This window comes from Fundulus heteroclitus, chromosome 7 (assembly GCF_011125445.2).
Source record: "Fundulus heteroclitus isolate FHET01 chromosome 7, MU-UCD_Fhet_4.1, whole genome shotgun sequence".
In the NCBI taxonomy this organism is placed as follows: Eukaryota; Metazoa; Chordata; class Actinopteri; order Cyprinodontiformes; family Fundulidae; genus Fundulus; species Fundulus heteroclitus.
The window spans coordinates 4754046-4768382 of NC_046367.1; the positions used below are offsets into that span (position 1 = coordinate 4754046).

The 14337-nt window shown below is 41.8% G+C and overlaps 1 protein-coding gene across 4 annotated transcripts in view; it reads left to right on the forward strand.

Moving 5' to 3' along the window:
- The window catches only part of raph1a (Ras association (RalGDS/AF-6) and pleckstrin homology domains 1a), a 199550-nt gene that overhangs the window by 107520 nt on the left and 77693 nt on the right, over positions 1 to 14337 (forward strand). For all 4 annotated transcript variants that reach the window (XM_036138782.1, XM_036138783.1, XM_036138784.1 and 1 more), the window contains 4 exons: positions 10255 to 10389; positions 10475 to 10583; positions 10664 to 10800; positions 10881 to 11111. In XM_036138782.1, coding sequence (XP_035994675.1) covers positions 10255 to 10389; positions 10475 to 10583; positions 10664 to 10800; positions 10881 to 11111 — 612 coding nt within the window. The remainder of the gene's footprint in view (positions 1 to 10254; positions 10390 to 10474; positions 10584 to 10663; positions 10801 to 10880; positions 11112 to 14337) is intronic.

Below are 14337 nucleotides of genomic sequence, written 5' to 3' on the forward strand. Positions count from 1 at the left end.
CAACAGTGGAATATATCTCTTATAAATATGTAACCACTGCAATAACAATGCATTCATGGTGTATCCTTCAGAGAAATTAACCCCTTTAAGAGAAAGAAACTCTTCCATGGTTAATACATTGAAAGAGAACGTTTATTTTTCAGAGTTCATGCAGTAAATGCCATGTGGGTGATACTTTATAGATGCTACTCTGACGTCCAGTTCTCATGAAGGCAGCATGGAACTTTGCCACAAGAAGCTGACAGAAACAGAAGAAGAAGAGCTATGACTGATACCGCTGCCATGCATGTTGTAATGCTGCAGACCACAGTAGTTCAAAGTTTAAACGGGTACATCTTTGGTGTGAACTTTACCTTCAAGCAAACTCCCCCCAAAAGAATGGCAACACCCCTCTTTTGTAAATATTGCCGCCAGTGCCCCTTTTCATCTTCTAATCGCCCGCCTAAGCAATAAGCAGTACCGCCTAAATCAATCAGTTAAGCTCTTGATAAATTAAAATGAGCTCGATAATTTTCATTGTCGGGCTGCACAGTGGCGCAGTGGGTAGCGCTGTTGCCTTGCAGCAAGAAAGTCCTGGATTTGAGTTCAACCCTGGGTCTTTCTGCACGGAGTTTGCATGTTCTCCCTGTGCATGCGTGAGTTCTCTCCGGGTACTCTGGCTTCCTCCAAAAGTCCAAAAACATGACTGTTAGGTTAATTGGCCTCTCTAAATTGTCCTTGGGTGTGAGTGTGTGCGTGAATAGCTGTTTGTTCTGCTTGTCTCTGTATTGCCCTGCGACAGACTAGCGACCTGTCCAGAGTGTACCCCGCCTCTCGCCCAGTGAACGCTGGAGATAGGCACCAGCAACCCCCGCAACCCCATGAGGGATTAAGCGAGTCAGAAAATAGATGGATGGAATTTTCATTGTCACACTTGTTGGTTTCGCTTGTGTCTTCTTTCTGCTATAAAGCCCGGACGAGAGAAGGTTTCACTCCAGTGTGATCAGTTTTGACTCACTCCTCCCCTTCTTGTTTCCTTAGCATCGGGAGGAGTGAACTCTTGCATCAGGTACTTGTCAGGTGCATGATCTTGTTACATAGCTCAGAGTGAATGACAGCCCTGTGAGGAGTTGCAACCAAGAGAAATACTAGTTGAGATTTGAAAAATGCAGAGGTGGGATTGCTTTAAACGGCAAATGTGACAGCCGCAGTGTGGGAGCACTGTTTTAAAGCCGTAGTAACTAAACGTGGCAATACAACAAACATGCATCTGCACCTAAAACATAATAGTTCGATGCTGTTGTCCCAGGTGGGAAAGAAAAACTACAGCCAAATCGCTGTCTCCAACTTCACAACAATCTACAATCACTGGAGCCTTTACTCGACAACCTAAATACAAAAAGAGTAGTGCAAAATTATGTGCACCCCCTGACAGTGTAGTTAAGAATGACCGTAAGTCCCTGATTTTCAGGGACCGTTCTGCATTTTGGACGACTTGTCCACAGCTAAAGCTGTCCCTGACTTTTACATTTTATGAGTGAGAACAACATGTTGTGCGCAACAACAGTTATGGTAGTTTGACTTGCAGCTTTTAGTTTAACAGTTAGAACAGTAGAAGAGGAGGCAAGCGCATCATCACCCACTCACCCCCTGTCAGCCATGCATGCCGTCCTGTCACACATCGCCGCCACCACTGTTCCAGCTTTAAATGTTCTTTAGAAATTAGCCTTTAGTGATCTTTGAGAGGGTTTACTTGCATTAATATGCCATTATAACTGTATTATTTGGAAATGATCTTCAGATGACAATATTACCGTTGCAATAATTTCAGGGATAATGTTTCATCCAGCAAAATTTGTTATAGTGACAATGCTAGTGTTGCCCCCATTGAGAACCATTATCTTAGTAGGACTGCAGCTGGTCCAACCTCTCTCCATGTTCAGATGATGGATTGAACAGAGCTATGGGAGATGTTCAAAGCTTAGGAGATTGTTGTAGAACCTAGCCTTGCTTGAAGATTCTCCACAACTTTTTCCCGGACCTGTTTGCTGGGTTCCTTGGTCTTCATTATGCTGTTATAACTCTGCATGATCTTTCTTTCTACTGTTATGCAGATGATCTTCAAGCTTACATGTTTTTAAAACCATCTGGCTGGTGTCTTTGCAGTAAAACAATGCTTAAAACAAAATTCCCTTCTTTGATTTTTTTTAAATACATTTTACATGAGCAAAACACTGAATACATTTTGTTTGGTGGGAATTCAGTGACACTGTAAAAAATCTAGGGGTGCTCTTTGACAAGGCCAAGTTAATTCCAACAAAAAAGTTTATTCAGGGGTTTAAATCAAGCTTTTACGTCCTTCATCTCTTAGATAAAATTAACCGTGTTAATCATGAGAAGATTCTGAGTTGATTTTAACAAATTCCCACTTTACACTTTAATGCTCTTCATGCTGGTGTCTATGTCATCCCTAAGCAGCCTTCTAGAACCTCAGTTCCACTGACCCGTAATGGCCGCACACCGTGCAGCCCCACCAACTTCCGAGTGTTTCAGGAAAAAAAATTTTCAGGGCTGTGACTACCCGGTCTGTACTGGTATCACGATCCGTTCCATCAGCTCATTTGCGAACAGAATAACTTCCGGGTCGCCAAGAAAATAATGTAATTACGGAACTGAAAAGTTATTTCTATACTTAAATCATTAAAGAATGCTAAACTATATCGTATAGAAAATATTGAAGACTTTTCTGGAAGAAATTGATGCGTTTTCCATTTTCTCCATTGTATTGCTTGACGTCATCGTCGGATATGCTCAGAAGTCCGGGAATATATTATTGCGTAACGTTTATCTGTATTGTCTAAATGCACTCAATTCGTTTTATTATTTATAAAATTCACCTTAATATTAAGGTGAATTTTGTTATACAAGTAATCTTGTACTAAAAATTTGTTTTATTAGAAAGTTAAAATTATCAATTGAGATTTTAGCGCCCTCTGGTGTACACATCATAAACAAGCGAAGACCTCATCATTGTAGTAGCCACATTGTTTCTTTCTACTTTTTTTTTTTTACAAAAACCGAACAGGGAATAGAACAAAGAACACATAACAAAACCAAGGCATACATTATTAAAAAAATATTAAGTCCAGAATACACAAATACATATGCAAATCAAATAAATTATAAGAACTGAAGAATATTTAAAATCAAATACGTTTCTATACTCCTATATGTGTTTATAGAAGGGGTTTTATGTACTTTAATAAAAGGTGTATATATTTTTATTTCCCTAACCACAACTGGGAAACATTTTTGCTATTAAAAAAAAAACAATATATTTTTATGTCTTTCTGTTGTTTAATTTTTAGAATATGCAATATTTACGCAAATACAAATATATACAAAAAGAAACCCCCGCCTGAAAAAAGAAAAACAAAATATTGCCTACCGAAAGTTAGTCTGTTCGCGCGTGCGCAAATGAGCTGATGGAACAGATCATGCTACCGGTACGGATCGGGTAGTGACAAGGGCCACCCCAGGTATTTACGGCGCTGCTGAAGAGCAGGGTCACACCGTGCTGGCTTGAGAGAAGTTTTGAGTGAACGCCCCTCTTCTCAGTGATTGGCCACGGGGCAGAGAGAAATGAGAAGGTTTCCTCCAAGGAAGTAAAAAAAAAAATAACTGAAGAGCAACACATTAACATTAAGGACCACTATGAACAGAGAGGATCAAACCGAAATATAATTTTGTTATTTTCAAATCATAAACCTCGCCTGAAGGGTAAAAAAGGACACTTCAGCTTTCCCAGACACGCTGTAAGAGATCTGTAGATATAGCAAGGCTTTCTCTCATTTCACGCTGACGCCTGTTTCTGAAGTGTCCATCCACCCACCTCTTATGGTACAAGGCAGCGGCCGTCTGCCTTTCCCTGCTGCTGGTCTGTCGTTCTGTATAAAGACGCAGAGCCCCAGGCGGGGCTTTGCAGAGTTGCCCCGCTGAAAGCAGCCTCACGCTCCAGCCCACTGCCTGGTAGTAAACAGCAATCAAACTGTTAACAATAATATCACTGCAGTTAAAAGTGTTTTAAACTATTAACACGTTCTCTTCGCTCCCGACACAGCTGACCCAAAAGATCTAATATAACACTTTAGATATTACCTACTTGTCTAAAATCCCTCGGGCAAAACAGCAGTGTTCTGCATGAGCTCTGTCCGGCCTACAGAACCTCGATCCGGTGAAACGTTTGAAGCTCACTCCGCTCCACTAGTTTTGCCAGGGATTAAGCTTGAAAATCAAACCAGTTAAGTAATTTCACTGTGGTTAAAATAATTTTTGATAACGTGTCCTTGCCTCACCATGACTGAGACAAATGATGTCGTATGAAGGTGTAAATATTAATATTTTCTCCATGACTGAAAAGAGCCATAGGAAGGACCAGTCTGTCCCTGGCACCTACAGCCGCTACTAGATGTCTAGCTGACTCAGCTTTTGCCGCTATCAGCGGTGCCTGCTTCCTGGGAGCCCCGCGAAATCAAGCTCATTAAATAATTTCACTGCAGAAATAACATGCTATCTCGCCTCCGAAATGACTGCGATAAAAGATCTCATCTAAAGGTGTAAATATTAACTCTGTCACTGAAAACAGCCTGAAGAAGGAGCGGTTTGCCCCGGGAACCACTCTCCAGCACACTGTTTCAAAGCGGACAGAGTTCAGACGGGCTTTATTTTACCATTAGATTTGTTGTCCAGATATTTAACCCAGTGGATTAATCCTTAAAAATATCCAAGACAATTTTGCATGTACAGCTATAAAAAGATTATTTAAAGGCTCAGCTGGGGTGGGGATGTTTGGTTCTTTATTTTTTCTAACAGACGTTCAGTTACTCATAAACATAACATACACAGTACATAAAATTCCAATGAAATATGTTGTGGTTGTAGTGTGTCAAAATAGGAAAACGTTGCAGCTATGAATGCCTTTGCAAGGTGCTGTACATGCTTCTTTGGTTGCATTATTATTAGCCTTTCTTGCTAACAATAGTTAGCCTGGTCACTGTCCACAATATTTAGCACAGAACGAGAACAGGCTTTCATTGAGTGTCACATCATTCCTAGATATGAGTAATAACTTTCAACTTAATGAAAGGCAGCATTAGAGACCGGACAGCATCCCCTAAACTGGAACCCCGTTTTTCAAAGTGGGATTAGGCCATCTGAGCCCGTTCACCTACAACATGTTGCTCTGCGCAACTCTTGCTGCTAACACTACATCACCCTATTTGTGATTTTCTAATGACTTCAATCTAAACCTGAAATCAGAATTTACAGGAAGCCAGACTATTCAAATCAGATCTCCTCTATTTGAATCTGTATGTCTGCAGCCAACACGGAACACCAGTTCCAGCTTCAGTGTAATTCAGACAGGATTGAAAGGCACAGAATAAAAAGCCTGTCATCATTTAAGAAGATGGCCACCCTGCAGGGTGTGTGTGAGAATCAGAGAGAAACATCTCAATTTGCAACCTTAATCACTTGTTTCTTCTTTCTTCCATGGTTTTGATTTATAGCTTGGGTTTTGAAAAAAACTAACAACCTGGCCTAAATATACTGTACGGTGGTGTGCATGTGTGTATGCGCGCAGGTGTGTGTGTGTGTGTGTGTGTATCCTGATATAGAGCCGTGGGAACAGGCCACATTCAATGCACTTGAGAGGACTTTAAAGACTTCTCTGTTGTTGCTGCGTTTTGGCCACAGACCGGTTGCGGCAGGGTGGGTTACTGGGTGCTGCTGCTACTCATGAGGAAGTTGCTCAAAAGCACTCCTTCACCAGATGGTGGAGACCAGAGGGAGGTGACATGGTTCCAATTTGGTTCCAATTTTGCTTTGAAGTGAAGTGTAGCTTTTGGAGGATAGAATGGGTGCAGTTTCTGAGTGGTAAAGTTGCTAACAACATTCAAAGCTATAACAAACTCTAAACACTATCGATCAATGCTCCCAATGCTCGTGCTTCCAACTCCTGAGTCGGACTTGCTTCAAGGACTTGTGCCTGACTGAGATGCTTTTATACACGAACTCAAGGCTCTGGTGACAAAAGCATGAACCATTTGGACCAATAGGCAAACTCAGCTGCAATAGCTACTGTTCAACCCTAAGAGGGCAGCACTAAGACTGTTTCAAGAACTAAACAAGTTCACTTTAAAATGTAAATAATTGCACAGTAACATTAAAATACCACCCTTGGGCACAGATTATTCAGTATATCTGCAAAAATTGTTGATTCTCGGGTGAGTTACACTTTAAATAAAATCCAGTGCAACCAACTGAAGAAGTTACACTGTTGGTAAACGGAGTCTACCCATGTGTAATCTAATCTCAGTGTAAATGCATCTGTTCTCTTTTTGACTTCAGAGGTTTGTTAGAGAAGATTAGAGAACAATCAGCATCATGAAGACCAAGGAACACAGCAGACAGGTCAGGGAGAAGGTTGTAGAGAAGTTTACAGCAGGGTTAGGCTTTGAACTTCTCCCAGAGCTCTACTCAGTTATCATCAGAACATGGAGAGAATGGACCACCAGCGGACCTACAAAGAAATTGAATTCACTTCTCACAAACCAGCTAGAATTTTCCTTGCAATTATGCATTAGTTTGTATTTGGCTTGTATAAAGTCCAAATCAAATACATAGTGGCAGTTTGTAATGTGGCATAATGTGAACAATAACTTTTGCGAGTCCCTATGTGACAACGGAAGATATCGTGGTTGCAGGAAATCAAGCTTCTGCTGTAATAAATATATAGTTTATTGCCCCACTCCCACGGATTAAACTGCGGGAGAGATGAAGGAATTGATAAGGAGTAGGAAATAAGGAAAGGAGGGAGGGAAAACAGTAAACAAGGGTAATTATTTTGGAGAAATTATGCAGGGAGGAGGAATGGAGGAGAGGAGGATGATTGTACACTTTCAGTCTGACAGACACAAGGAGTGTGCCTGCAGGAGCAAAGTAATTACTGTTTACTTTGGACACACACACATCGCACTTACAGTCCATCACTGTGACCTGCTGTCTCAGCTCCGCTCCACAGCAAGCAATGTCTGTCAGACTGATGCTTGGGAGAAGTTGCACACAGCCGAGCAGAGTGCAACAGGAAACTCCTTCTGCCCTGTTTCCATCACATTAAAAAGAGATCATGGAGACACCAACATCAGGCCAGATAACAATGTGACACATACTGAAACAGAAAAACCAGTCTAGAAAAAAATGAATTTAGAAACTAGATTTATGACGTCTTTTTTTTTTTTTTTTTTTGCCTGTCTACTAGAGAAATGTTGCTTTAAAGCTCCCATTGGAAAAGTTACAAAATCCTTAAATAAACCGTGTTTGGTTCTTCATGACAATCTTGTTGTCACATAAAGTTCCGTCTTCATGACAATCTTGTCATGAAGACGGAACTTTATGTGATGAACATTTACAAACTACTGCACAAAAAAATGCCTCCAAAGTTGATATGCTGACTGAAGATGGAAAAGCATGGCAGAAATCCTCTCCTGGTTCCTGGAAATAAAAACCTCATTATTTGGTCAGCATCCAAACTGCAGCCGTTGGAAACAGCCAAATGTTGCAGCTGTTAGATGTTCCATAGAGCTCCTGTACTCTCAGCCATCCCCAATACCACACACACACACACACACACACACACACACACACACACACACACACACACACACACACACACACACACACACACACACACACACACACACACACACACACACACACCCAGTGGTACTATCCACCAGCATAAAAACAGACCTCGCTAACCACAGGGATCTAATTGTAGCACCGCTCCTCACTGTTTGTGTGTATGTTGTGTTTTTCCATGTGTTTGTATAAGGGTGTGTTCCGTTCTGCTCTTCTCTTGTGTGTGTGTGTGTGTGTGTTTGTGTGTGTAAGCGCATGTATAGCTGTCGTTGTGAAGACCAAAACTTGACAGTACACCAATATTGTTTGGACAACTGGCATTGTGAGGACATTTTGCGAGGTCCACAGATTGCAAGTTGGTCTACTGCTTAGGTTTAGGGTACAGGTGTGACTTGAGTTTAGGTTAAGTTTAGGTATGTACCTGTGACCTTAAGTCTAGGGTTAGGGCATAGAAAGCAATAGAAAATGAATGGAAGTCATTTCAAGGTCAACACAATGATGTACATAACAAAGTGTGTGTGTGTGTGGGGGGGGGGGGGCAAAGATTGTTATTGCTGTCATCAATCAAAGGAACAGTGCCTCTCCCCTCTCGATGTGTGTTGACTTTTTCACGGGCTGGGTACATAAACACACGGTCTACATTAATCTGTCAGGACTGTTCCTCTAAATCTGTGCTGGCTTCCCTGATTTATTGTTATGAATCATGTTCTGAAGACTATTTTTGGAATCAGGAACTTCGCCTGGTCCAAGTGTTTAAGAAGTTTCAAAGGTCTGGACCCTGTTAACTTTTGAGATAAAGTCACAGTCCTTGAAATACAGAATGACGACAGGAGTATAAATTCAGGCTGAAGCGTCGTAGTTCACCAGGTGCAGAGTTTGCTGGATACAACTGGTAAAATGATGATGTAGTTTAACTTGTTGGCTTGCTTTATTATTTAGTATGATAAAAATGGATCTATTAAAAGTCTACCTTCCAGCAGGTCCAGATGAAGCTTTTATAGAAGTAACTTCGTTGGCACACACTACAGACTAGACTTTGACTCAAGCAGCCATGGATAGCCTGTTGTCGCTTGACGGGGAGCTGTCTTTATTTGATGCAACCCCAGGTGGGTCTGCTGGGTTTTTGTGCATGCTTGGAGACCTTCTAGAAGAAAAAATAGGCTTGCATTGTATGAGAGTATGGTTTTATCATAACCTTCTACTAGAGCTGGAGCACTAGAGCTGGGAAACATATCAAGATTTAATAAATATCTAGATTTATAAAAACATACTGATAAAACTATCATGATTTTTAAAGATACAAGATGAGACTGTATTGTTTAAATCGAGATGTCTAAGTTGCATTAGAATTATGCTTTATGTATTCCAGTAGGTTATTTTTCAGTTGTTTCTCAAACTAAAGCAGTTTGTAAAAAATGCCTGCCAGATATTTGGGATAAAGCTGATTCAGAGATGCCTTTTTATAATTACTTTACACTGTGAAAAACACATAAATTGGCATTCAGATATTATTGTTGGCCCATATCACCCAGCCCTACTTTAAACCATTTCACAGTCTTCCAGTAACCCAAATCTTTATCATTTTAATGTAATATATATCTGTGGTATGAAACTTAAATCAGAGTTGAAATTAGAGGGGCCGTTAGCTGCTAGCTGTTTTAGCGCTGCCTGACAGGTTGATATAAGCCTGGGAGCAGCCTAGCGCAGCCTAGCGCAGCCTAGCGCAGCCTAGCGCAGCTGCGGTCGGCTGTGTGTCTCACTGACTGACATGCAAACTCTCATTACTCGCTTCCCGTTTCCAGTAAGTGATGGGATGGAACCAGCTTTTCATCTTTTAACACTGATTTTCCAGCTTGCAACCAAAACGGGCTCAACTCTGATGGGACGTCAGTCCAGATTCAAGCTTCTTTTTATCAAATGTAAGGAATGCTGAATACGTTTCTGTCATTCACCAGTCATACACAACTTTTTTTTTCTTTTTAGGTTTATATCAAAGGAACTTAAGTATTCAAAACTTTAGTGGTTATTACAGCTGTGATTGCTTTTATAATGGGGTTTTTCCTTGTTATGAGAAATGACAAGATTGCCAGATTTTTTTCCCCAGAAAAAAAGATTTCTAACATGAGATGGGTGGTGTACAGATCAGGATTAGGCCTGAACGTTGGTGGAGATGCCAGCCTTAGAAAGAATTAGGCTGAGTTATGTCTCAGAATAATGTTTTGCCACTACTTTGGTCAGTGTTGTAAGATTTTGGTGAGAGTTTGGTGAATGAAAAGGCAAGACATCAAGGTGAATCCTCTGCTGAAGAGTCTAATTTGAATTTTTTTTTCAAAGGAAAGCAGCTTCATATCCAAATTAAGCATTAGATCCATCTGGAATTCTCAATCTAATGCACCATCCTGCTTCACTACACCCCCGAGAGAAATGCTAAAACTTTTTTTTCCCTTGCTGGATCCCACTCCTTACAGTTGTCTTTAACTATAATGCTTAATACGTACTTGCAGTAACCATTAGTTGCCACTAGATGGCGATGTAAGACCCCCTCTAATTGTATGCGTTCCTCATTTTCTTCCTTAGATGGATCAGCTTTCAGATGAGGAGGTGGAGGTCAGGGGGGAGGAGGATGAAGAAGAGGAGGATAGCGATAAGGATGACCAGGACCTGGATAAGATGTTTGGAGCCTGGCTGGGAGAGCTGGACAAGCTCACACAGGTACACAGCAGGATGTGGATCTCATCTGATGACAGTGGAGGAGCTCAGATAGAAATGTAGAAATAACTCTTCTGTGTGCGTGCAGAGCTTGGATGATGGTCGTCCAGAAGGCGCCCCTCAACAGAAAGCTCCGCTCAGACAGGAGACCAACATGGCAAACTTCTCATACAGATTCTCCATCTACAACATCAACGGTGAGACACGTGTTGAAGTTACATTCCTCTTTGCCAGCTGCGGCCTGTCTTAATTCATATCATGTTGTGTTTGTGTGCAGAGGCCCTGAATCAAGGGGAGAATGTGGACCTCAATGCCCTTATGGCTGATCTCTCATCCATTGAGCAGGAGCTCAGCACCATTAATACCAAGTCCAGCAGCAGCAGTATGGCCCGGCTGGGTCTTACAGACACCAAGGTGCCCATCTCATTCCTTTATTTATTTATTTATCGTTTATAAATTTGCTTCTACTACAGATACTCTTATCTTGTGTGCAGGTCCGACAGAAGCCCCCCGCTGGGCGCAGCGGCAGGCAGCAGTCAACAGGGGGCAGCGGTGGCGGTGTTGGTAACAGCGTGTCCGGTGGAGGTGGCAGCAGCGGGGCGAGCAGCAGCAGCAGCACCAGAGCATCTCCGGCCGGCACTATCAGAACTCCAAGCGGACATCAGGGGAGACCGCAGCTGGCTTCCAATTTCAGCCTGGATGACATCACGTCTCAGCTGGAGAAGGTTTCGATTCATTCTTGCATTAAATTTGCTAGGGCTGCAATAACGAATCGTTAAAAATCGATAAAAATCGACAATTAAAAGCGTTGGCAATGAGTTTCATCATCGATTTGTTGTGTTGCGTGATTAATGCATCACTCGCCTTGTAGTAGAGCCGTTTACCGCACCCGCAGAGTGTCGTCAACGCTGACTGGCTGCAGAGCGAGTTGAACGCAGCAAAGCGTATGCGGTATTTTCAAATACTGATTTTCTTTGTAGTAGATTCTACTAATGAAGACACAGAGAACACAGCCCAAACTCAATCATCAAAAGATAGGGAGTATGTTGCACTTAACAAAAAAACAAAAGTAACATGCGAGCTTTGACATGGCATGGGAACGCCACAGTGACGGTACAGGAGCTGAAACAACATGGAGTCATTGATGATGGCAATGGGAGCTCAACAGCAGGGTAAGTCATTACTATATCTGATGTTTGTTTTGGTTCAGAGTTAAAAAAACGACGACAGCTCTTGGCTCGCGGGCTGTGAGCAAAGTCAGGCCTTGCTGAAGTCCTGCTTCAGGGAGCCACCTAACGTGCAGCTGTTAGCTTGTTAGCTGGTTAATGACAGGAGCTTGTTTAATTCAATTCAATTAAATTTTACTTATATAGCGCCAATTCATGAAACATGTCATCTCAAGGCACTTTCCAAAGTCAAATTCCCCATTAACGGGAAGGAAAACCTCCAGCAGAACCAGGATCAGTATGAACGGTCATCTGCTTCGAGTGACTGGGGCTTAGAGAAGACAGAGCAGAGACACAAAAGCACACATTGATCCAGGAATCTGTTCTACTTTATATGGTAATCGCGGATGATCTGTCTTCCCTGGATGATGTCACAGCTAACGAACACCAGACCAGGTGTACCTACTATGAAGAAGAAAAATGACGTGCAACATTCCCTGATTGGGTTGAAATGTGTTTGGATTAAAACAAAAGAAAGTATTCCGCATACAAAGTTTATACGGCCTCAAAAAAGTTGTTGAATTTCCATAAGATTCCTAGATTCAATGCGGTACCGCGCGCGAGCTATTTTTAGAAACACAACGTCACGATGACGTCACATCACGTGGTACGCAGTAGGGCATGCTTGCATAGTCCGCCGCTGTGTCGCTGTAAAAGAGACGTGCGTTACCCTTGGTTTTACTCGGTAAACGACTGCTTTTTCCAAATCTAAGACCATGGTTTTTAAACATTGTTGCTATGGAACGTGCAACAGCGACTCGAGTTACGCTGATCGGCCGTATATGAAGGATGTTTTCTTCAAGACTGCCAAGGAGAAATGTGTACGCTTGGAACACCGGGGCGGTCGGCCTACACAACAGTTCAACCCGGAAAAAGTTACCAAATTCAAGTACATATGTAGCAAGCATTTTGTCGGAGGAAAGGGCACAACCGAAGAACATCCTGACCCAATTCCAGCGACATCAAGTCAAGGTAAGAGTATTTTGGTGGCCGACATGTTAATAAAGTAGCGCCTGCTACCATGACAGCATATAGGCTATCATGGTAGCAGGCGCTAACATGATAGCCTGCTACCAGGATAGCTTACTCAAAAATATTTCAAATGAGACAAACATTAAACATATACCCATTCCTGGACGGTGATTGCAAACAACAACAACAAAAAAAACGGCCGACGCTGCCATGATCGCCGCGCAGGAAAAAAAAAACAAAGCTTACCGTTCATCAACTCGGCTAGTTTTCCAGTCTTTTTAAGCCATCGAACCTCAAGCCATCATTTGAGCTGAAGGTTGGTGTGTTCTTCGACAGTGCGACCAGTAATCCGTGCGCCTGGGACATCGTCTTGGGAAAGTTTAACGGCTGTAAAGTCGGTCATATCTGTTATCCGTGCGTTCTCTCCTGTATGCGTTCTCTCCTGTATGCCCTACCTAAGCGGCAAAAGGGGCGTTGCTCTTGAGACGGTGACGTCACGTGCGCGGTACCGCATTGGTTTTGCTCAAAATGTGCATAAACCGACGCACTCTCGGCTCCATACTTTAGACCTTGTGCTGACATATGGCATTGATTGTGAAGAATTAACAGTATTCTCTCACAACCCTGTCCTGTCTGATCATTTTTTAATAACATTTGAGTTTAATCTAACTGAGTTCTCCACCCCCAAAAGAGGGTTCCATTATAGTAGATTTTTATCGGATAATGCTGTATCAAAACTTAAAGAGTCTGTCCCCTTTTTAATATCCTCAGTATTGCAGAAATGCCCTGTAGATGGCAGCATTGCTGTTTCTTCCCATTCACAAATCGATACCTTTGCTAACAATCTGACTTCCTCATTGCGTTCTGCATTAGACAATGTAGCTCCCTTGAAAAAGAAGGTTATTATTCACAGGAAGCTGGCTCCTTGGTTTAATTCAGAGCTGCGCTCCTTGAAGCACAATGTTAGGAAATTGGAAAGAAAATGGCGCTCTACACACCAAGAGGAATCCTACTTAATCTGGAGGGACAGACTATTGTTGTATAACAAGACCCTCCGCAGAGTTAGAGCAGCATATTTTTCATCATTAATTGAAGAGAATAAAAATAATCCTAGATTTCTCTTTAGTACAGTTGCCAAACTTACCCAGAGCCACAGCTCTGTTGATCCATCCATTCCGTTAGCTCTTAGTAGTAATGATTTTATGGGATTCTTCATAAATAAAATTGATGCCATTAAAAATAAAATAATTGGCATCCTCCCAAACATGATTACCTCGTCCTCAGTAAGTGAGGCAGCATTGGAGGAATCTTTAGAATCTGCGCAGTGTTTGAACTGTTTAGAAGCAGTAGAGCTTTCTGAGCTATCTAAAATTTTAGCTTCATCTAAACCTTCTACCTGTATGTTAGACCCAATCCCAACCAAGTTGTTTAAGGACATATTCCCTTTGATCAATGGCACTATTGTAGACATGATTAATCTATCCTTAGTAAATGGATATGTACCACAGGTTTTGAAAGTAGCTGTTATTAAACCTTTACTTAAGAAACCTTCTCTTGATCAAGATGAGTTAGTAAATTACAGACCTATATCTAATCTTCTTTTCTTATCTAAAATTCTTGAGAAAGTAGTTGCTAATCAACTTTGTGAACATTTACAAAGTAATGACCTACTTGAGGAGTTTCAGTCAGGCTTCAGAGCTCATCATAGCACTGAAACAGCTCTGGTGAAGGTCACTAATGATATTCTCATGGC